At 42.2% G+C, this 23,877-nt stretch overlaps 3 protein-coding genes across 5 annotated transcripts; 1 reads left to right on the top strand and 2 right to left on the bottom strand.

Moving 5' to 3' along the window:
- The first annotated feature begins 1,614 nt into the window (after positions 1-1,614).
- Positions 1,615-8,157, top strand: MILR1 (mast cell immunoglobulin like receptor 1). The gene is made up of 9 exons (XM_042802675.1): positions 1,615-1,694; positions 1,785-1,826; positions 2,671-2,958; positions 3,288-3,572; positions 4,083-4,196; positions 4,621-4,707; positions 5,785-5,862; positions 6,187-6,246; positions 8,070-8,157. The coding sequence occupies exons 1-8, from the start codon at positions 1,661-1,663 to the stop codon at positions 6,237-6,239; spliced, it is 981 nt and encodes a 326-aa protein (XP_042658609.1). The 5' UTR covers positions 1,615-1,660; the 3' UTR covers positions 6,240-6,246; positions 8,070-8,157.
- POLG2 (DNA polymerase gamma 2, accessory subunit) lies at positions 7,936-13,978 on the bottom strand. 2 transcript variants are annotated; one of them, XM_033002423.2, is made up of 8 exons: positions 13,385-13,978; positions 12,712-12,838; positions 12,457-12,562; positions 11,900-12,073; positions 10,699-10,839; positions 9,758-9,838; positions 9,059-9,159; positions 7,936-8,139 (listed from the first exon to the last, which is right to left on the bottom strand). In XM_033002423.2, the coding sequence occupies exons 1-8, from the start codon at positions 13,971-13,973 to the stop codon at positions 7,974-7,976; spliced, it is 1,485 nt and encodes a 494-aa protein (XP_032858314.2). In that variant the 5' UTR covers positions 13,974-13,978; the 3' UTR covers positions 7,936-7,973. The 2 variants fall into 2 exon arrangements, with proteins under 2 accessions (XP_032858314.2, XP_042658608.1); XM_042802674.1 differs by lacking the exon at positions 9,758-9,838.
- Positions 13,979-16,534: 2,556 nt separating this feature from the next.
- On the bottom strand, positions 16,535-23,602 carry DDX5 (DEAD-box helicase 5). 2 transcript variants are annotated; one of them, XM_033002399.2, is made up of 13 exons: positions 23,473-23,602; positions 21,731-21,896; positions 21,474-21,570; positions 21,259-21,392; positions 21,071-21,136; positions 20,484-20,625; positions 20,245-20,405; positions 19,943-20,115; positions 19,687-19,797; positions 19,409-19,470; positions 19,273-19,332; positions 17,794-18,018; positions 16,535-17,208 (listed from the first exon to the last, which is right to left on the bottom strand). In XM_033002399.2, the coding sequence occupies exons 1-13, from the start codon at positions 23,478-23,480 to the stop codon at positions 16,826-16,828; spliced, it is 1,788 nt and encodes a 595-aa protein (XP_032858290.1). In that variant the 5' UTR covers positions 23,481-23,602; the 3' UTR covers positions 16,535-16,825. The 2 variants fall into 2 exon arrangements, with proteins under 2 accessions (XP_032858290.1, XP_032858289.1); XM_033002398.2 differs by having other exon boundaries at positions 23,449-23,594.
- Between the last annotated feature and the right edge of the window lie 275 nt (positions 23,603-23,877).

Genomic DNA, 23,877 nt, shown 5'->3' with positions numbered 1-23,877 from the left:
TTTAAAAGGTATGGCCAAATTCACACCTCACAATAACTATTCGCCATTACACAGACACAAAAAGAGTCAGCCTCTCAGAAAAAGAAAAGCGTTCGGTTCTGGGTGAGCACTATCAGCCAGACCCTCTGCAGCTTTCCAGAGCACAAGGAGCGAGAGACCGCCGACGCCTTAACTGCTCCACGTACCCTCCACAGACCGCCCTTACCTTGCGTGGGGCAGCCGGCTTCCCACCGCCCTTCCCGCCTTATCGCGCCTCAGGCGAAGGGCGGGCCGCCGCGGAACCGCTTCCCGCCACAGCCCCTCATGGCCGCCCCCTACTCCGGGCAGGAGGGCGCGACGCCGGGCTCCTTCGCAGCTTTCAGGGCACCTCGCCTTCTCTGTCATGTGGCTACGAGCGTCTTCAGGACATTCTTGTGGTTTTCTGGCAAAGAACAGGCAACCGCAACAGGAAGATGCACAAACGCTCCCAGTTCTTCTTCTGACAGCTGCATTTTTATGCGTGCTTCCTGCCAGCTGCAATAAACCATTCCACTCCTGTGGTTAGTTGTCAGCATTTCCACATAAGAAACATTTGCAAGAGCAGGGTGGAGGTTGTCTTAAAAGAAATTAAACAAATCAAAAAAAAAAAAAAAAAAAAGGAGGAAGGACACAAAGGCACACAAAATTCTGTGGAGAAACTGCAGTGCTGCAACAGACCAGGCTTTGGGAGAGATTTTGTATAACACAGAAGAGGACAAACTCTGTAGGGCCTTGTCTTGTTACCTTCAGGAACTGGAGAGAAACAAGTGAGTCAGATCACATCAACACTCTTAAGGCATTCTCCATGTAAGTAGCTACTTCTTCACATACAACAGGCTCTCGAGTTCTTCAGAAGGCACTGCCCGTGTATAGCTGAAGGTTACATTTACTTTGCCCAGAAGATGACAAAGAATATCTACTTGCTGTAACTGTAATTATGTAGCTTTGTGTTACTGACTAGATGATCAAATTAGTCATCAAATTAATTTCTGCACTGTTGGTGAACTCAAGTTTGTGATGAGATTTGCACCTTCTAGTACAAGATATCACTTTGTCACAGCTCAGTACTTGAAATTTGACCAAAATATTTACCTAACAAGCTGGCTAGCTACAAATATTTATTAGCTTAAACCTTCTATAGATTCAATATTTATTTTTTGGTCATTTTTTAATAAAAAAATTACATTGCTGCTAAAAAAATCACAGTACCACATACTCCCTTAGTCTCAGCCATATGATCACTTGCATTATCTCTAGCAAATGTGCAACTGGTATGAATCAGTGATCTCATTCCCTTTTAGGAACAATGCTAGAAAAATTAGTCTTGAACTGCATGGCAGCACGGTTCTATCACACAGCTCACATGGAAAAATTGCTGATTTTGTCAGCTACATCTTACACCAACTCTATGTAACATTTAGTTGTATCCCGAACTGCAGTTCCCCACTCCACAACTTTGTCCTCTGCCTGTTACTCCATCTGCCATAGGCTAGATGTAAGTAGAGTAGGACAAAAGTCTTTACACAAGCATCAGTAAAGATAAGCACTGTTTCCGTATTTAGGACTTCCTCAACCCCTAGAGTCACTCCTCAAAGATCTCATTACTGTAACTCCACCAGCTGTCTTGCTCATTATCAAGAAAATGTTTTTTCTCACAATTCTGCTGTTTTGCTACCGTAAGCCAAGGACACACTTCTTATACATTACAAATCTTTCTAAACAAGAACCACTGTTTCGTGTCTGAAAGCTTTCTTTTCTTCTCTTAGTTCAAACATCTCAGCAGATTCAGAAAACTGCAAACGGCAAAGGTAGGTTCTCTTTTTTTGGTTTTGGGATATGTGCTGCAATCTACTGTTAACAAAACATGGGGGAGGGATTTTAAAATGTCCAAAACCTTCATGTAAAAATTAAATCTTTTGCCCCATCTGTACAGTGAGGCAGTTCACAAGTTTCTTTACAAACTGTCTCTTTGCTGACTTGTATGTACAGTCAAAATTGCTTTAAGTTGTTAAAACATAATTTTTCCCCTCTAAAAGTGTCATAATTTATCATAGTCATGACTAGTTTATTACCGTTTTCTATTAAAAGACATTACAAGTTTTTATTATTAATTTATGTGCATAATCTCATAAAAGCAAACTGATTTGCTAGACTGTCAAGGCTGCTGCTGCTACTATTCAAAAGTTCAATCTACTTCCACAGAGTTAGTTCTATCTGTTTGCATACAGCCACAAATAAAATAGTGCTTTTACTTTCAGGTCCACATGCTGCCTCTCAACTAGACTATAAGGTTACTCCCTCCTTCAATTAACATCCCATATTATTTATATTTATCTTCTATACTTGCATTATTTTCATTGCTGCTGTAGTTCAAAACTATTTTTGTTGGTTCATCTGGATACGTCTGTTGGCTTTGTGCGTATATGCTCTCTCTTGTATGAAGACATGCATTTTTCATCAAGTGTTTGAAGCTGCATACTGATTCTGAAAAATACAAAGTTGTGTTGACCGCTAACAGGTAGAAAAAAATATAACCCCCTATTTCAACCCCAGAAATAATTATAGCCTGGTCCTCAATGTATTTTGGGAAAAATCTGAGAGTGTCTTGGATGATGAGTGCACTGAACTCACTCAGAAGTTTCTTCTTTCCAGACGTGCTGTCCAATCCCAGGCTCACACCTGTTCAGGGGACTTTGAATGTAGTGATGAACCAGACCGTGATCCTCTCCTGCCACTCCGACTCTGGATCTCCACCTGTCAGATACACGCTGTTTAAACACAATCAGAAAGTATCCACTTTAAATAGGATAGACTTGACCCCCGGTTTGTTTAATTTGACTATCAGTTCTGCCAGTGACATGGGTGAATATAAATGCAAAGCTGAAAATAACATCTCCGGTGGCGGAAAATACAGCAAGAGTCTCAACTTCACCCTTAAAGGTATGTCTTGCTGTATACCTTCTCAGCTCATTTTATTTTAGGGGCACATAGCCATGCCTGATGCAATGTATCTGCAGCAGCAGGAGTCAGGGTTTTGCTTGCAACAGGTGCTGTTTTGGACTGCAGCGTGTGCCTGCCTTGATGGTGAAACTGAACTGTACTGCGACAGCTATTATTTCGTTAGGCGTTGGCAGTCCTATTCTGGTCTGGCTCACTGAGCCCTTCATCCTTGATGCCCATCTCATTTGCCAGTGTTGCTGCTTAACTCTAAGTCTTGCTTTGGACCTTGTCCTATACTCAGTGATGTTTTTTCTGTTTTCTTTTAACAGAGCCAGTTTCCAAACCAGTGCTGAGCTCACCCACCTCTCAAGCAAAGAAAGGCCAGAATGTGACCCTCTCTTGTCTCTCAGAGAATGGCTCTCTTCCTATCACATACTTTTTCTTCAAAGGAAGACAGAGCATCTCTCCCCCAGTGAAGATGCAGAAGCGGAAAGCGGCTGTGATTTTTCTATTTATCAATTCCTCTAGTGATTTTGGAACCTATAAATGCAGATCTGAAAATATCTTTGACAATAATACAAAATACAGCAATGGTTTCAACTTTACCTTAGCAGGTATGCATGCATGAAGCATTTTACCACTGTCAATAAATAGGGACCACACAAAATTCAGAATGTTGTAACAATACAAGTTTTTTAGCCAGAAATTTTGGTCCTGCAATGTAATGTTCAAAATATAATTGTTTACAATAAAAATAAAATTTGAGTTTTAAAAATTAATGCAAAATGATAGAATTCCACACAGCCTAGTTAGTAACAGAAGTTGAAGTGACCATGAAGGATGACTGTAAAAGATTCACTTTTACAAGACACCCCCTGGTCCACCTTGCTTCACCTTGGGGAGGGTAGTTTAATTTTTCTCTTTGGTTCTGTGAAAGAGAGTCGACTGGCACCAGCAAACTCCCTTCCTTCTGCTGTGGTAGCATGCCCTTGACACTCTCCTGTGTAGCTATGCTAACCACAGTTAATCCAAAAGCTGAAAGAAATTCAGTCTTGATTTTAATTTACAGAAAATACTTAAACTTTGAATTGCGTAAACACTTTTTTTTTGTTTGTTTTTGGCAGAAGAGAGAAGCCATTCTCAAGCCTTGATCATTTCTCTTGGGCTGATCTTGCTACTATTCATAATAGGATTTGCTCTGGCAATTCCATTTTTAATAATTCCTTCATACAAAGCAAGTAAGTTATTTGAATGTCTGTTTCATTTTCCAGAGGTGCTCATTTATGTTGTCAGTGTGTTAATATGTTGTGCTCGTGGTATTTTAGGACGTTACTAGGTCTCCTCTTAACCAGCATAGGCAACTTAACAAGACACTGACAAGGCAAAAACCTCAGAGCTATGTGTTAGATGGCAGGTCTGGGATGGGGGAAGCAAAGCAGCGTATAATTTAATACACACAAATATTGGAAGAAATTGGACCTCATTGTTCTTACTAAAGAAAGGAAATTCTGTTAAAAATTCCCTTGGTTAAGGAGTAATTTTTATAATGAAAATAACATTACTAGGTCTGAGTATTTAAAAAATATTATGGATCTGTTTATTTCCCTCTAAAAAAAAATGATATGTGTATATAGGCATGTGTTTTTCTTTTACAATTTGCAGAAAAATTTCAGTCTGCTATGTCAACTGGCCTTACTTCAACAGAGGATGCAGAAGAGTCTGAAAACTATGTCATATACTCAGAGATTGGTAAGTTCACGTTACACCCCATGCAGTTATGAGTTTGGCTGAAGAATGCTATTACATATTATTTGTAGCTAGTATGAGCAAATTTCTTCAGGTAGGTACTGCAAAAGCAGCGAAAGGGGACAGCTACTACCACTCAGTGAACAAGTTAATATTCCTACTGACCATGCCTGGCAGAGGCATTATTTGAAGTCTCTCAGGATCCACATTCAGTGCTGTCAGCCACTCAGCCAAAACTGCAACTGGTTAAATGCACTGAAGTTCTATACAAAAATCTATTGTAAAAGAAGTAAAATGAAGAATTGCATTTTGCAACTCATGGTGAGGATTGAAATAGCCATTACAGAGGAAAAGAAAATTAAAAGACAGTGAGTAGATCAGAGGTGCAATGTCCACTTAATAAGAGACAAAAGTGGGCTATATGCAAGTTGTAGCAAAATAAAATTTACGGAGCTCCTGCATTCTGTTCAAAATTGTTCAGTACCAATAGTTCTTTATTCCATGTGTCTTGACTTTGACAAGACAAAGTCAAATCAAACTGAAATTATGAAGTAATGTTAGACAAGAAAGCAACTGACCTATGTTAAAACATTGTACTACTACAATTGCTGAAAATAAACAACAGTGAAGACTTACATGAAAATCACAATGCTATCATCTTGTAGTTTTCTACATTTGCCTTATATGTGAATGTCAGTATTTTCAAGGGAAAAAGAACCCCCCAAAACAAACCAACAGCAAAGGTATTATCTTTCCTGTTTCTAAATATCAAAAAGGGAATCATTCTCTCTGAAAAAATCTGCCTTCCTGTTGACATAGTAGACAGAATTCTAGCTGCTCTGTGCGTTGCTCTTGCCAGATATCAATCAGCATTTTACATACATAGCCTGCAAGGACAGTGACAAAAGCTCTGATAAGGCCCATGAATGCTACAAAAAGCATGGTAGATTTATATTCAATTTGGAATCTCACTGATTTTTTCCCCAAGATTACAAAAAAAAAAAAAAAAAAAAAAAAAAAAAAAGTAATTTTTCAGTCTCTTGTAACTGACTTAATTGCTGTTCATCATCTTTAATCCAGACCCTGTTAAACCAGACGAAGAATATGTCAACTTTTCCATTATTAGAAGAGAAGTTGAAAAAGATGAAGATGAAAAAGGTGAAAACCTCAAGCTATAATATTGGAACATCTGATGTGCACAAATATGTTTAGGGGAGATTTTGCTGTGGGGGAGGCAGTGCTTAGATAGTAGCAATTACATACTGAAATTGCTTACTATGGAGAAATTAAAATAAGACTCTTTTGAGGGGAAAAAAAAGCAAACAAAAAACCCCACATAAAAACCCTATCACCATCCTACGACCCAAAAATTCAACAGCTTCAGATGTTATTAGTGACAAAGTTGCTGATGAAATATTAATTCTTCTGTTGTGTATCTATACCAAAAAAAGCAATTCTGAATTATGTTATTCTGACTTTTAGCAGATAAGAGAGCATGTACTACAGTCTACTCAAAGGTCCTCATCACAGATTAAGGACAAGGTAAGATCCCTTTTGTGATTAACTTAATCATGTATTTTTAAAGAATCTTTCAGTCCTCAGATGGGATAAGTACCACCAAGTCTGCACAGAATGAGATGATGTTTAGATCCTAGTTTCCTGGCCTAATTATTTTGTAGATTGTATAGCTATATAGAGACAATATAGTTCATTCTCTACTAGCAAGCAAAATCCCCAAGTCATAACCTCTAAGGACTTTAACTTAAAATAAAAAGCAGAACAGATAAAAACTGTAATTATGACCCAAACAGTAATCCCATTAGCCAAACAGCAGCTTTTTGCCCAAATAGCACCATAAAAACCAAAATGAAACAAAACAATGCAACAGATCCTGCTGGATGCAATATATAGCCTGGCATTATATGCATCTGATGAATAAGCAGAAAGGAATAAATGATGTAAAGCTTTCACCCAGATCAAAGTTCCCATACATTTAACAATCCTCCTGAAATAGAAACCAGATTGTATTCAAATATAACCGAAAGGCTTTAGTTGAGTATTGGAAAAAAAAAAATATCTCAACTGTGTTGTCCTCTTAGGCACGTGCTAGAGGATCTGTATTTGGCCTCTGTCCTGCTGTTACCTAACAGCAAGGATGGCAATTTCTCAGTTCAACATTACTTCAGCTCTCAGAGTAGGGATAGGATGCTAAAATTAATTTTTGGAACAGTTAACTGAAAACAAAATCTGCATCCTGCTATAGGCTGTTTCTTGGATGTTTCTGGATTGTTTTAATGTCATTCCATAGCCAGTGTATGTAGAATTCCGTGAGTTCAGTAAGTCACACAGCCACACTGTGCTAACATTGCATTATAAATCTAGCATAATTATACTATGCAGCAATTAATATTACTGTTACAAATAATCTGTTTATAGTTAAATAAGCACCATGTTAATAGAATAAATTTTTAAGGCAAATTCTTGTGTTTCATGACAGTGATGACTATTAAGGTATTTGCAACAAGGCGACCAAAGCACTTTCATACAGTGACTTAACAAGCTGTACACACATAGTAGATCAGTAGATGATCAGAATCACTCAGTTTCCATCTACGCAAACTCTTGTATCTGATTTTGACTATGACGCTTGGGTACAGGATAAATACAATCACACACATTAGTCTTTTTCCACCATTTTCTAAGTACAGACATTTTTTTGTCCACAAAAATGCTTGTCAAAAACTGTTTACAATTTATTTCTTCTACTCCCTCAGTTACTCTTGATACTGGATTTCTGATTTTTATGTTTATCAAGTGCAAGATGAACTAGATTAAATGTTGAAGAACTGAGGCCATGTGACTAAAATACATTCCTATATAAAAATAATACAAAGGTACTTACTGAAGCATTTAATATTTGGAAGTCTTTTATATAAAATACCATTTTCCAGCAGAGACCACCATAATTGTGTCAACAATACACAAATGAAAGATGAATTTTTAGGTTAGGATGAAATATTTTCAATAAGACGGTAAAAATGAAGACATGAAAGAGAATATGGTTAGCCCTGCTAACATGGGACAAGTTTGTCCCTTCCCTCTTTTCAAGGTAACCTGGAAGACCTAGATGGTCTAGATTTGACAGAAAACAGATGCACCACCAAATTTTAGCAGAACTATTTGCAGAGAAACCACCGAGTTTGTGACATGGTAGAAACCAGTTCAGGAACAGACGTTTAAGAAATTCCTTTTATTCAACAAATTTAAGTTTACACATTTTTGGCTGATGTTACATACTTAGTTAAAAAGTCCTTCAGCCTAGAAATGTGCATCATTTCCTTCATGGTGGTGTCTCTGCTTCTCAGCTGGACCACTCCATTCTCCAGCGTGGCATCAGTTATCAAGATCATGAAGAGAATACTCATCTCATCGTACCTGCAAAGAAAAGAGCATACCTGTTACTGCTTTTGATGTATGAAAATTCAGATAAGTTATGTACAAATGATCATAAGCTGTTGATATTTATTTCCGCTATAGTGCACTAAGTCCAGTGTGAAGACAACAGTTTTCTTGTTGCCATTTATTGCTTTCCCAATTACATTTATTTAAATTATTTAGTACATAAAAATAATGTTATTTGGTGACCTATTACAAGAATATTTTTGTAGAAGCTGAATATATCTTTCTTATGTTATTTAACAGCCAGACTTACTTTCAAGACTACTGCACAAAACAAAGTCATATTTATTTTGTATTATGAAAAAAAATGTTCATCAATATGCTCAAGATCCACTGATATATGCTCAAAATCCACTGCTGATCAACAAATCATATATGAAGCCCTCAACCGGAATAGTAGTTTTTATCTGCACAAATAATTCCATCACGTAAACTAATGGTAATGGTTCCAGACTTGGAAGAACTTTTAAATTCAAGACTAGACTCAATTCAACTAGCACTAGGGTGCTATTTGAAATAGTACTTAAGAATGAAACACAGAACCAGTCCAGATGCAAAAACTGGGGGGTGTGGGTGGGAAACAGTTCTGTGAGTTTATGACTCATCTTAAGAAATTTTCAATAGGAGAGTCTCTAAAAGGCATTTCACCGTTCCAGAGAAACAACAATAACATGTGAAAGGCTAAACTTCACTTAATTTTAAAAATTAACTCTCTGACATTGCTCTTCATAATAAATCCAATTGAATCCAAGTTTATAGTTTGGGATACATGCCTTCAGTCATGTGGTTACTGCACTCGATGACTTCTTACTGAAAACAGGCATATTTTCGCTAGTCCACAGAAAGTCATCTTTCACCTTCATAGTTTAATTTACAAAAGACTGTTCCTCCTTACTTTGTATAAAGCTGTTCCAGAGACACCTGCACCGTTTCAAGATAACCCGGCCATACAGAAATTCTATTTTCTGACAGTTCATTGAACAATCCTTGACAAACCTGTGTTTATTTAAAAACAGAAGTTAGCAGACGGATGTTGAGGGTTTGAAATCCTACACAAAGAAACAATTAAAACTGTAGCATGTATGATATTAGCATTCCTAGCTGGTGTTAATTTTCTGGCTGAAATAATGTCAAAGTAGAAAGCAGCCTGGCAGTTAAATCTCCATTTCTATTTAAGACCATGCCAGTGTAAGTTTCCTCCCTTCTGTGGTGACTGGCTTAATGACTGACTTAAATAAAAACTTCTTTAAAATTCTTCTGAAGATGTGACCCATACGTTAAAGTAATTCTGACAGATTAAGAAGCTGAGAGGGTTTGTGTTATTTTCCTTAATTTTTCATGGAACAAATATCAACTCTATTAACAGTACTAAAAAAGCAGTGTGCTAACGCAAGGAAGGAATCTACTACCCACTGTCTGCAGTGTATTCCTTCAGCTATGACTCACAAGCTACATAGTGGGAACACTGTGAAATCTGTGAGAATCTCTGAGAATGGAAGTAGCAGCATAATTTTCCCCAACATAAACAGTGTCTGAATTGTAACAGAAGGTTACATGGAGAGTCAATGCTCAAAATTACTTTCTTGCAATTTACCTGTCTCAGCTCTGTTGTTGGACCTTTTCCTACATCCAAGGCCACTTTAACAGGGGCTAAACAAGGATGAAGCTTAAGTACCTAGTAATTTTACAAAAAGCAACAGATTACTTAATGTATTTTGTGTGAAATTCTAAACAGAGCTAGGAAATATTAGAATTTTTTCACTTAAATTAAGGTTATAAACATGCAAACATTTTCTCATAGCACAAACCCCTGAATTAGAAGCAAGCTCTATTTTAAATAACTAGCACACATGCCAACTAGGTTACTGTGGCAGACATTACTCCATTTTGGCTGAGACCCAGAAAAAAAGATGAAGTTTTGTTAGTGGAACTCCATCATCTTTAATGGAGCCAGAGTGATCAGAGACAGCCCAGCAGTTATTATCCAGTCTACTGCCTGTTCTTAAAGACCAAATGCTGTTTGATTAACCAGTGCTTTCTGAAAGCTAGCATTCTAACTCCAGAAAACCAGGGTAGAAGTGGGAATAATGATGGTCCTTGGGAAAATGCCCCACTATCACCCACAACCCACTTTTTCTACTCTTCTCAGCAACCTTCAAATGCTGCCAGAAGAGACAAACTCCTCTTTCTCATGAACAGTAGCTACATTCCAATTCCTCTTAACTCCTTCATCACTCGCATGACAGGAGCCTACCTACTCATCAGAAAGAAGGTAAAACAAGGAGACCTCAGAATGAGACAAAAATTGCTTATGTGGGTGAAGATGACCGCAGCAGCAGTCCCATGGGGCCAGCCTATTGCTACCAGCAAGAAGTGTTCTTCCAGCACCTGCTGGGGAAGGGAACAGAGGATGGTGATGTGGAAAAGGGTGACATTTCCATGCCTGAATTTACCACATCATCTGTGGGTTTTGTACTTAGATCTGCCCCTGCCTTCCATCATCTAGTCTTCCTTACACCTTCTACAGAAAGTTACCTTTCTCTGTGAATTTTTCTTTTTTGTAAATGGATTCTCCACTAGCTGTAAAGAATCAAAGAGATATGCTAATACTCCTCGGTCCAGATTTCCACTCACAGACAGAACATGAGGAATAACATTCTTCCTTCCATCTCGGCCCTGAGGAGAAAAAACCCACAAAGGGATACCTCAAAGACTGTCCCCAAAATGATTCTGTTTACTTTAAGTGTGTAATGAGGCATTGAGCTCAAGCACCCTTACTACAATTAAAATAAATGACATTTATTTTAAAAAGTTACCAGCGATCTTAGAAGTGTAACCTAGTTGGTAAGACTTTAACACTGCAGAAAGCAAACAATCAGAGCAGGGTGGGATTATTTTCTTGTTCTGCCTCTTTGATCATAAATTTAAATCTATGGCAAATACACTTGAAACTCTGCATTTTCTTTTGGAGGTTTGTAGATTACTTCCAAGTGACCACAAGAATCTGTCCCCACATTTTGAGAAACCACTACGTAACCCAGTTTTGTAGGTTGCATTACAATCTTCTGCCTTCTGTATAGAAATAAACTGAAAAATCAGGAAAGACAGGACTATCACAAGGAAAAGATTGCAATTTACTGGCAAAATACCAAGTTACTCTCACTTTATCTGTTCAGCCTGTCTTTTCAAACATTGCCATTCACTACAAGTTTGTCCTTCTCCAATATATTCAGTGGAAAGGTTTTCATCTGCTCCATTCCCCATACTGAGTGTGATAACTTCTATAAAGCCATCTGCAGTGTTTATAATCCATTAATCCACATATACTTTCACATATATGGAATTGGACAAGCTACAGAAAAAAAAAAAAAAAAAGCATTTACAGGTTCTTTTTGATGTGAGCTTAACACTTCAAAACACAGACTGAGTTTGTCTTGACATCTACTCACAGGTAGAAAGAAGTAAAGGCTATGCAACTGGCAACAGCTGTCTTGTCAATACAGCTCATTTCTGATTTCAAAGAACTAGCTCCTTGCAAAAAAAAACAAAAAACAAAAACCCAAAATACTATTTTACCTGCTTTTTAAAATGAAGGTCTGACTGCAAAGTATCAATTCTACTGCTTTTACAATGGCAGATAGACAGTCACATGCTAAGCAATGGGACCAGCAAAGAAACCATTTCTCTCACATGTTATCATCTCCATCAAAAAAAAAATTAATATAGTAAAGCTTACAAGTAATTTTGAACTATCCTCTGGATACATCTGTAACAGTTCAGTATCACCAAGGTTCTTCAGTGTTTCTACTGTTTCTGTTCCCCAAGGAAATTTGTAATGTAAATTAAATCCTCTTCTTCCTTCTTCATCCTCAAAGTCACTGCTGCTGAAGTTAGATGGGCTGACTGCAAACTGAAAATAAAAGATAGAAGAGGTGATCGTTACAGTGCATGCTGTATTAACTACAAAAAACAAGTCTGCAATGCAAGCTGAAGTCTGTGATTTTCAGCAAAAGATTTTTATAAATTATAGCCCAAATCTTCTTGTTTTACAGCATTTTAATCTCAAATCACTTACAAACACAAAACATTTCCCATTCTGCAAGTCATGTTATAAACTACTTAACAGGTTATAAATATAAGTGGTTTTTCAGTTTCTCACAATACATACATGTATTTCAGTGACAAGAATGGGCTAGCAATACAATGCTGTAAAACCGATCAGGGTGTCTATTCCCCCACTCTTTGAGATACAAAAGAACAGGCCAAAATCTCCTATGGGTATGCTGCTGTTACCTTTCTCCACCATTGGAGCCTCTGGCGTAACCAGTAATCGAGCCACTGTCCTGCAGTTCTGGGAGAACTAAACCATGCAAGCAAAGACGTGGTCCTTTCGCCTATTCTTTAAACAATAGCAAGGGCAGCAAGTTAACTCCTTCAAAAATAACAGGGAAAAGGCAAGAGACAGCTTTGAAAAATAATCCAAAAGTGAAACAAGTACAAAAAGTTGGTTTAAGTATGAAAAGGGACTAATCCCCTCAATTACTCTACCTTGTAAGGTTTTTGTTGTGTTGTTCACTTTCTGGAATAGAGTGAAAGCACACTCCAATTTGAGCAAGGCCACAAGGCAGTCTTTTGTTCACCAACTCTAAGCAGCTAACATATTGTGCTAAAGCACCTGTCAAAAGACAAATTGCTAATTTTAATAGCTGCAGGAAAAATTTTAATTTTTTAATTCTCCCGAGATTGAATGTAACGCAATACACGTGCTGTTGATATCTGCAATCCCACTAGCATTAGTGCTTTGCAAGGATTAGCTCAGCAGCCTGTAGGCTGATCCTGGTACTTTGACAACTGCAATTTTAACATGCCTCCTCTAATTGCAAGAGGAAATCATCCAATGCGCACTTCAGCATTCATGCTGCTCAGGTCCTTGAAAAGGTCACAGACTCACAGCATATCATACCATAGAATGGTTTGGGTTGGAAGAGACCCTAACGATCATTTAGTTCCAACCCTGCTGCCATGGGCAGGAACACCTTCCACTGGGTCAGGTGGCCCCGTCCAGCTTGCCCTTAAGACCTTCCAGGGAAGTAGCATGCAGCTAAAACTTTTCCAGCGCTTTAACACAACCGGAAAATCCCCTTAACCGCAAGAAAAGCGCGAACAGGCGTCCAGGCTGTCCAGAGAGCCGTCTCAGCCGTGCCGTGACAGAGGAACCTACCGGGAAGCAGGCTCTCACGAAGCATCCCCGCGCTCCCCAGCGCTTTCTCCACAGACGGCCCGCCCGGCTCCTGGCTACAGCCCCCGCCCCGCAGGGCTTCGCGCAGCGTCTCCGGGTGCAGCAGCCGCAGAGCCGGCCCGGCCGGCGGGGCGCCGGCGGCGGGCGGGCTGTGGAGCGGGGCATCCACCGCCAACACCTGCTCCCGGAAAGCCAGGGCCGAGTCCCACCACTGAGCCGCCAAGTTCTCCCGCAGCGCCACGCCCAGTGGCCCGAAGCCTCGGTGACAGCCGCTGAGGTAGCTGCTCCAGGGCAGCGCCGGCCGCGGCTCCGCGCCGCCCCGCAGGAAGTGCCGCCGCCGGCACACCTCCAGCAGCTCCGCCCCGCTCGCCGCTTCTGGGCCGCCGGCTGCCGCGTAGGGTCGCTGCGGGGACGCGGCCTCCACCCCCTCCGCGACCCTCAGCGCGGACCGCGCCAAGAGAGCGCGGCCACTCCACCGGCCGCCTTGGCGGCCGCCTAGCGCCATCTTCCCCGCCTCGCTCACGGCGGCGGAGGGAGTCGTGGGGCGGTCAGTGCGCATGCGCCATCCCATCCCCCCCCCCCAACGAAGCGCCGCCCGTTGGGGCGAGTGGCGACACGGCGGCGGCGCATGCGCGCTGGCACCGCCCGGCCGGGGCGCTCCCGCACCCCATCCCCTTCCCGGAGGCGGCCGGTTCCTGCGGCCCCGGGTGCCCGGCGGGATTTCGTGTCCCCCAGGCCCCCCGCCGGTGAGGAGGTAGCGCCCTGCCGTCTGTGACAGGGCAGCCCGGAGCTCCCCGGGGCGGGGGCCGCACTTCGCGGTCATAGAGACACAAAGCTCTTTAGAGCTCCAGAGGAAGATTTCTAGGGGAAAAGCCCATACAGATCCCCTCAGAGCAGCTCTACGTTACTTCGTACGGTCCGAAGCAAAGTAAAAAGCAGAGTTGAAGCGAACGGGTCCCCACACCTTTTGCTCCCCCCGCGCGGTGACGCTGCGCAGAGCAGCCCCAGAGCAGTGGAAATTTCCATACATGCTTCATCGCGACTGTGTAGCGGTGCCAGAAGGTGGAGCTTAAGAAAGGAGGAACCGTTCATGGCTGTCATGAAAAATTCATGTAGAGTCCCGCTGAGTTGGCAGTCTGAGCCTTGGGCTCGTTACTGCCCAAGCAGAGGGACACTGAGCCAAGGCTGAGCAGCCCCGAGGCAGCTGGAGGAGGTGATCCTGCTAGATACAATTTTATTTCTAAGGTAGATTTGCCATGAGCCAGAGTATCTCTCAATATTAGCAAATACTTTCCTCATTTGATAGGCAAATGTTAAAAGCAACACTGAGCAAGACCCTCACCCCTGATGATAGTCTTTCGGAAAACCTGCAGGGCAAAAAAAAAAAAAACCACAAAAACAAGACATGGTCCTGGTTTTCAGAATTGGGCCTTACTGGTTAAATAAAAACTAGTAGAAAAAAAATCTCAACTAGCACTGTTAGAAGCTACATCACATGCCTAGACTCAAGTTCTGTCTTGTTTAAAATTACTTCAGCTTCTACGGAGTAGATTTGGCTACATAATTACTCTGAAGTCCACCAGGAATCCACAACCTCGAAAAACCTGAAGAGTCACAAGGTGCATCTCCTCCCATGATTTCTTGATTAAGTTCCCAAAGCCCATTTTCAACCAGCATGACTTGCAAACACCTATCTGGGTTTCACTTAAAACTGGTTGGTGCCATCTCTCATTTAAAGGGAGAAAGCTGTTTGTTCTTTGCATCACTGTTGAAGACCCCAGCCTGTCAACTTTAATTTGCAAGCTGTAAGTTTGCATCTACCTTTTTAAATACAAAGTTTGTAAAATAAGCTTTCCATTTCCTTTGCAGTTTCAGGCAACTGACCTAGAAACTTAGCAATTAACAGGTCAGATTTCAAAAATAAACAAACATACACTTCCTCGTCTTCAACAGTGACAGCATTGGTCAACGGGAATGCGGCAAAGCCAATTAAAGACTCCACATTGCCAACCACAGCTTTGAGTACTCCAGCTGAAGTTACAGCAACAAGTGATCAGGGAAGTACTGTCAACTGATACAACTCCACAGAAAAGGCAGAAAAACATAATTACAAGGCAGATTGGCTGCAGTTAAAAATATCACAACCTAAGCCTCAGAGGAAAACAATCACCAAGAGCCTAAGCACAGACTAGCAAAAAGATCCAGAGTGTAAAAGAAATAGACCAGGGTTCAAAATAACCTAGATAGAATCTTGATTCTTGCAGATTCAACCTTGAATACATGAAGCTGTAGTTAACTATTGTTAAATTAGAAACTAATCGTTACTGATCAACAAGCAAGAGGAACTGAGTCAGTAGTAACCGGAATTTTAATACACCATACTTGAAAGCATTAAGTACTTTAACCCCAGGATCAAGTATTATTCCAGCTGGGCTCCTCATCAAGGAAATGCTGTTGCTTCACTCAGCACAGGCAGTGCTTTGAGATTAGCAAGTCATTTGCACATACTAGGCATCTTGAAAAAAAATCCATGAAGTACTTTCACGGATCAACAGCCCACTTCCCTTCCCCCCCCTTCCATAAATAAATCACTGCTCAATACCAGTTTAAGTATAATTTGATGTTTTAATACTAAGAGCTTCCCGTTTCTCTGAAGGTCATAGTAAGCCTGCATGCTAACTCACAAGGCCTGGCAGCTGTAGATACATTGCACTCAAGCCTAGTCTGCACATTATGCTCATGTGAAGGCGACAGTCATGGTGCTGCAAAAGCTTCCTACACTTGTAGCAGCTCATGAGCAACACCACTGCAGAGTTTTGGTTAGCAAGACTTTTAGCTACACCAATACTCTAGTAGATCTTTTTTGAAAAACTGGCCCTGTGCTAGTGAGACAAGGAAGAGGACTGTTTCAAACAGTTACTTAGAAGCCAGCTTTAGTTTTCTTCCCCATCAAAGCAGAGCCTGCCATGCTAAGCAATCTAGCCCAATCAAGGCAAGGCAGGGTGTTGTATAAGCTTAAATGTTTAATCAGACACAGTTGAGAAACCTTTCTAGAATTTAATATAAAAACATTTGACATTCCATTAATGTAGAGTTGTGCACATGTTGAGAAAATTGCCATCTGAAAGAAAATTCGGTCTTCAAATATCTTTATTGGAAGGCCATGCACTGCCTTCTGTTACTGTATTTCAAATCACTGTACATTTACTTTGAAAACACTGTCTGCATTTTCTAGTACAAAAAACTAAAAATTGTTTCAGGAATGTAGAGAAATATTCAACTTAAATAGCGAAAAAGTGCACCATAATTACTGCTGCACTGCAGTCATTTCTGCATTTCCCATTTCTTAAATAACTATCCTGTTTTGATAACACACAATATAAAGAGCAATTATGAAAAACTGAGACATTTAAATACACTAAGTTATTGAGAATAACTTGTCGGCATTGGGTAACCTATCATAGGAGCAGCACCAGTGGCAGGATATGCATACTGCTGTTGGTTCATGCCATTGTGCATATTTGCAATATTACTTCCATACTGCTGATCATAGCCATTCTGGTAAGCCCCTGCAGGGTTACCAGCCCTGAAGCCAGCCTGCATGCCTGCAGCTGCAAAGCCATTTCCAAAAGGAGTTCCATTACTGAAACTTTGGGCACTGTAAGCCCCATTCTGAGTTTTTGCTCCAAAGTCTCTCTTTCCTAGTGCACCATAGTTTCTCTCAAAGTTCTCCCTCTCTCTAAAACTACTAAATCCACCCCTTTTGCCCGCAGAATATCTGTCACGTCGATCACCTCGGGAACGACCTAGCAAAAAAGACAAGATACAGTTATATATATATATATAGATAAAAAAGGCTGCATTTCAATACCACCAATTGAGCTCAGCTAGTAAGAGAATAATCTTTCTCTCTGTCCCAGCAAGGAAACCCTTCTATAAGCCTTCCAGTTGTTAACTGGACTCTAGTTAGATGAAGACTTTCAATAAAGCAAGCTGTCTATGAGCAGCCACATGCTCTCCCTCACTTTAACTCAAGTGGTGGCATCAAGGCAAAGAAGTCACTTTCAACTTGCCAGACACTTACATCCATCTTTCCTATGCCATGAGATGGCCACAAAACTGAGCCCTGAAACATTTTACTTCAGAGCAAATAGAAATGTATCTTTAGCCAGCACTAACCATAGGTGCACCACAGCACAAATGGGGAATGTTCAGGGGAAGGGATGTGCTTTTTTTTTGTTATTGGTGTTGTAATAAATACCTTTCCAGGTCATCATAACTGGTAACTAAACCACCTTCCACATCCATTTTGGAGAGAGGCTGGAAGTGGAATGTGAGTTTCCATTTTGTTCCGAGAAAAGCTATGCACTGTGGTCAAGGACAGCACTTACCTGAACCTCTGTCTTCAATCAACTGAAGCAATTTGGGGTTGATGGCTTGATTAGCCTCCCGAAGCACAGAGATGAGGTCATTTACTTGCTTAATATTGTTAGGAGTAAAGAATGTGTATGCTGTGCCTGTTTTGGTACTGCGGGCAGTTCGTCCAATTCGGTGGATATAGTCCTCTGAGGAGTTAGGGTAGTCATAATTGATGACAAATTTCACATCTTCCACATCTGTAAAGTGTTGCAGTGTGGCAAAAAGCAAGGTACAAAGTTTTGCACACCACAACAGCCAAATCGAAGATAAACATTAGACAATAGTACTTTAAAGGGAATAATGGCTGCAAAGAACAGAGTTAGAATCATCCATTTCTGCATGAGTATTGTGGAAGAGAAAGTTATGCACACTCCACTCCGTCTGTTCCCGTCTCATCACCCACCCTGTGATCCAAAACCTTACCATAAAGGAGTATGCATTTGCTTGTCATTCCCAACTCAAGAGTCCCCTTTACAAATCATCAAGTGACATCTGAATGCTTCTTGCAGTAGGGCCACTAAAGCTCACAGCAGCCTCTTCATGTGCTCATTTGAGGACCTTAGAGTAAAAACATACAAGGTCCTTCACATACACACTCATTAGAAGCTCAAAAAAAAAAGGGGCCACACTGCTCGTCTTGCCAAGACCTTTGAACCGCAGCTGCAAGAAAAACATACCTGTCCCCCCAGTCACCAAGTTGTTTTTATGCACTGTGTCTCGTCTAGGCAAGCGCTTCCAAGAAGCCAGGGTTCACTTGAGAATGTGTCTCTCTCTGGCAGGTCTCGACATGACGACTATGTATAGGTGGAGGAACTTCGACTTTCAAAGGCATTTGAAAAGCCATTGCTTTCCTGCCCCACTTGCTAAAGTGAGAGGTGGACTTTTTCTCAGATTTCATGTGCCAGTACTCACCAATTTGTACAAGGCTTAGTACATTTTAAAGCTGCTCTCTCCATTTCATGGTTGAAAAAAATTTCATTGAACATTGAAGTTTGTAATTATTTTCTTCAACATTTCAGCAAACTCACTGAAATTCAAAGACCCACAGATCACAGCAGACAGTATGCACAAAACTAACAGTACTGCACCATGGCAAATCATGCAAAGCATGGAGAGAAGAGAAATACCAGGGCAAAGTGAACTGTGAATGAAACTGCTTATTTCATGAGAGAACAGTTTATGGGGTAGTAGTTTAAAGGATGATCTTTGCCTTTTGAAGATTACTGGCACACAATGCTCTCAGCTTTCACCTCTCTATTTGACTGGAAGCAGCCAGCCGATCACTTCCACTAGTCCTCCATCCCCCTCGAGTCCTCCGATTGTCATGCCTAGGCCTTGCCACAAAGACTGCACCTTTATGTGAAGAAAACTTAGAAAAATGCAGAGGTTAAAGAAAGCAATAGACTTTCTTTAAATAGCTTTGGGCAACTGGCATTACGAGTTGTACTAACCTAGACCTCTGGATGCAACATCTGTAGCAATCAGGATTGGTGCTTTTCCGTGTTTGAATTCTGTAACAGAAACAATTCATCAGCTTCTTCATGAAGTAAGAGATCATATGATTGTAGATATGGCCAAAATACTCACCATTTAGAACCCAGTCCCTCTCCTGCTGACTTTTATCTCCATGAATACCCATTGCTGGCCACCTGAAAATACAAGACTTGATTGACCTCAGACCATTGAGTAGTTTCATTGAAAGATAGTGCAACTGGCAAATTCCAGAATGCTTCTAGATTTAATTTTAGCATCTTAACTGACACCTTGTGTCACTGTATTTGACTTTTAAGTGGATACTCATGAATAATCATGAGCATGCTCAGACTATTGGGGTGGCTCCCTGAAGTTTCAGCTATTGGACTCACCCATCTCTCCTCATTTTCCTGGTAAGATCATCGCACCGTCTTTTGGTTTCCACAAAAACAATTGTTTTATTTTCCTTCTCACTCATTATTTCTTCCATCAAACGAATAAGCCTATTGTGAAGACATTATGGTTAGAGCTGGAACTGATCTGTACCACACAAGTTTACTTATAACTGTTGTCAAAAATCCATTCCAACAAATTAATCCGACAGTTCCTAAAAACATATTGAATGCTTTGCCCCTACTGACTACTTACTTGTCATCTTTCTCTACATCATGACACACATCCACAATCTGAAGAATGTTGTGGTTTGCACTTAGTTCTAATGCACCAATGTTGATGTGTACGTATTCTTTCAGAAAGTCTTCAGCCAGCTGCCTTACTTCTTTTGGCCATGTGGCACTCCACATAAGAGTCTGCCTGTCAGGCTGGAGGAAGAGACTAGGTCAGTACAAGAGTCAAGCCTGAGAAAGTTAATTGCACTGCCCTTGATTTCATGAGCATAGCAGCATTTTGTTTCTTCAACAGTGACAAATGCATGAACTGTTTACACTCACTCTTATCTGATCCACAATTTTTCGGATCTGAGGTTCAAATCCCATGTCAAGCATCCTGTCAGCTTCATCAAGGACAAGGTAAGTACACCTCCTGAGATTGGTCTTTCCAGCTTCTAAGAAGTCTATAAGTCTTCCAGGTGTTGCAATGCAGATTTCCACACCTAAAAACCAAGGAGTACAGTCAGCTGAACAAGCCTCCACATTGCCTCATGCAGAGATGCATCAAGGCTTATCCATACCTCTTTCTAAGTCACGAATCTGTGGTCCCTTTGGAGCACCTCCATAAATACATGTAGACTTCAAACGGCATGCTCTGCTATATTCAGCAGCTACCTGCTGCACTTGTTGAGCCAGTTCACGAGTTGGTGCCAGCACAAGACACTAGAAATAAGATGCCCAACTTTTTAGTTCAATACCTATTTGAAGCCTCTAGTCTAACACTAGTTTTAAATGGAAAGGTAGTGATATATTCCTTCAGTGCCAGAACGACTACAGTGGATTAAAGTAGCCCAAACCAGGAAACTAAGTTACCTAGATTCTCAACTACCAAACGTTGACTTATGCTGTGTGGTAACGTAACTGAAAGTCACTAGCTTCCAGAGGAGAGCAATTTCCAAAATGGGGCACCTAGCCCTGTTCTGTACAATTTTAAAGAAAATCCAATCAGACCTTATAGAATATTCTCTGGAGAATACCAAAACATCGAACTCTTTGTCATACAGAGAAACACGATACAGCTATGTGCTCTTATGGACAGTTAGACTGTTAAAAAAAAAAAATCACATTCTCTAGAAATTAAGATCCCTTTTCATTTAGGAATACTCACAATAGGTCCATCTCCTCGCTCGAGGAATGGCTGATGATTTATATGCACAATAGCAGGCAACAAGTACTGTTTGGAAGAAAGAAAAGTCTCATTACAGTCTCTTCCCAGAAGCATTCAGCCTGTACTAAGCCAGGCCATACTTTCACTGCTGAAATCCAGCAGTATTCCAGGCTACAATCAAAACTTACAGACAGCGTTTTCCCTGATCCAGTCTGTGCCACTCCAACCATATCCAATCCACTCAATGCAACAGGCCAACCTTGTGCCTGAATAGCAGTTGGTTCAGTGAAGTTCTGCCTCTGAATTACTTCCATAACATTTGCTTGGAGAGGAAATTGAAACTTGTTAAGACTTTGTCTTAATCGAGTCTAGAATAATGACCAGTATGCTAGTCTTCACTTACCAGGAAAGTTAGCTTCATAGAAGTTTATAATCGGTTTTGGACAATTATGGCCCCTAACTGTGACTTCTTTGCTTGATCTGTACTGTTCAACTTCTTGCTGCAAGATAAAAAAAAAAAAAAACAAAACATTTTCCGAAGTAAGCTTTGATACCAAAGTTATCTTTTAAATTATCCCATCCATTCCTGTTGGGCCCCATGACCCTCAGCATGTTTGCACTTATTTGTTTACTTTTGCATGAGTTAGACAGGGTACATACCACAGTACGCCTAACTACATCAGGATGTTCTTGATAAAAATTCTTCTCAAATTTGGGCAGCTCATCTAAGTTCCATTTCTTTTTTGTAAGTTTTTCCCCAGGATTTCCAAATTTCTTCCCAGAAAGGGGTCCACCTCTACTTCCTCCAAAACGGGGGGCTCCAAACCTAGAGAAGATGATTAAGATATAATCCAAGAGAAATGTTTTGGTGCTGCTCTTATACAACTTAACTATCATCTCTGTAGTCCATCCTGTACGATTCAGATTTTTAAAACCCACCTGCAAGATACTGAAACCTCAAAAAACATATTTAAGTTCCAGATGCCACAATCTGCCCAGCCACAATTCATATTCAGAAGCTAAGGAACATATACCTCTGTGGTTTCCTTAAAATTAAACTGAAAGGCCTATGAGCAAGTTACAACATAGGAAAAGGACATTAAAACCTTTGTATTACCCCATGATCAAAATGGTTTCCCAGTGACACTCCCATCACATGTCAGCCTGTAGAAAGTGGGCAGGGGCAGTTGTGAAATCTTGGGGTAACTTTCCCATAAACCGTTTTCTTGTATCTTGATACTGTTCTCAATAACCATGTTTTACAAGGCCATGCGTTTTATGTTAGCATTTTGAGTTCAGTCCCTCCATTCAGAATAGACTCATCTCAAAAGCCTGCCCTGGCAGCCCCGAAGCGCAGCTCGAAGCAACGCTAAGCCCTGCGCTGAGGATTGCTAAACTGGATCCGAGCGCGGGGCTCCCTCCCCCACCCCAATTGCCCCCCAGTTTTGGCCGGGCAGGCGCTGGGAACGATCCTTCCCCGCACAACACAGCGCTCCCAGAGGGGACCTGGCTGAGTGGCCGCTGCTTCCTGCCAGCGCTGTTTCCTTTGTCTCTCATTTCTGTCTACGCCACATTTTCCAGCCGCTGCCATTTTAGAGTCTGAGCTGGGCGGGGGGAGGAGGAGGAGGAACAAAGGCAGCAGCAGCCGGCATTTTGATTTCCCCTCAGTCACCGCATGGCGGGGCCGGCCATTAACATCCGCTTACACAACACAAAGCGGGAGCCGGCCGGCTTCTGCCAGCAGCGGCTAGAGCCGCCGTCGCTTCTGAGGGGGAAGGGAGGAAAAGGGAACCGCCCTACCGAGAGCTCCCCAAGGCTTCGGCATCGACGAAGCGCCCGGCCAACCCACTGACCCACAAACCTCCAGCCAGCCCGCCGCTCCCCAGCCCACCCCCAGTGACGGGGGCAGAAGGGAAAATCGGGCTCTGCGTGGGCCATCCGTACTCGGCGGGGGTACGTCCCCAGAGAAGGGGGGGAGAGAGAGACTCCCTTTTCCCCACAGGAAAAAAAAAAAAAAAACCAAACAAAATAAATAAAAAAAAAAGAACACCCGCGCCCCTCGTAAACTGCCACACACAGGCGGGGGCAGCGGTAAGGCGGATGGACGCAGCCCCTGCCCGGATCGTGCGGCCGCCCCCGCACAGCGGCCGCCCTCGCCGGCGATAAGGACTCTTACAGCCTCTTCCCCTCACCCGGCCTCCCCTCGCGAAGCTCCGGAGACCTCGAGATAGCAAGAGCCGAGGCGAAGGGCTACGAGGCCCAACCCCCGCGACTCGCCGCCATTTTAGACGGCTGAAAAACAACCACCGGAACCCCACAGCCGGTCTAAGAGTCCGGACGCTGGCGGCGGCTAGCGCCGGCCGGGCCCCCGGACTCACCCTCTATCCCTGTCGCTGGAATACCCGGGCATGGTGATGGTGGCGGTGGGCGAGACGATCCCGGTCACTTAAAGTGGGTGGCGAACGGTAAGGCAGGATGCGACGCCGCTGGTGGGGGCCACTGAATGTAGAGCGCCTCTCTGCCCGGATGCCGGTTATATAGGGGGACCGCGGGGGCTGCTGGGAACCGGCTAGTGACGCAGGCGCAGAATCCGCCCCTTCTGTTATGTAAGCGGCCCGAGCTGGCCCGAGTCCCCGCCCCCTCCCGCGTGGGCGTGGCCACAGTTCGGCCGACTGACCGGCTTCTGCGCTCGCGGCCGGAAGTTCCCCTCCTCCTTGGGGCGTGGCCTCCGCTGCCGTCACTGCTGGCAACGCCCCGCCCCCTCTCTCAGCCCCCCGCCCCCCCCGCCCCCCCCGCCGGGCAGGACG

This window comes from Tyto alba, unplaced genomic scaffold, assembly GCF_018691265.1.
Source record: "Tyto alba isolate M040663 unplaced genomic scaffold, T.alba_DEE_v4.0 Super-Scaffold_39, whole genome shotgun sequence".
NCBI lineage: Eukaryota > Metazoa > Chordata > Aves > Strigiformes > Tytonidae > Tyto > Tyto alba.
Note: the sequence above shows the minus strand (reverse complement) of the source record. Positions and strands in the feature narration are given on the sequence as shown.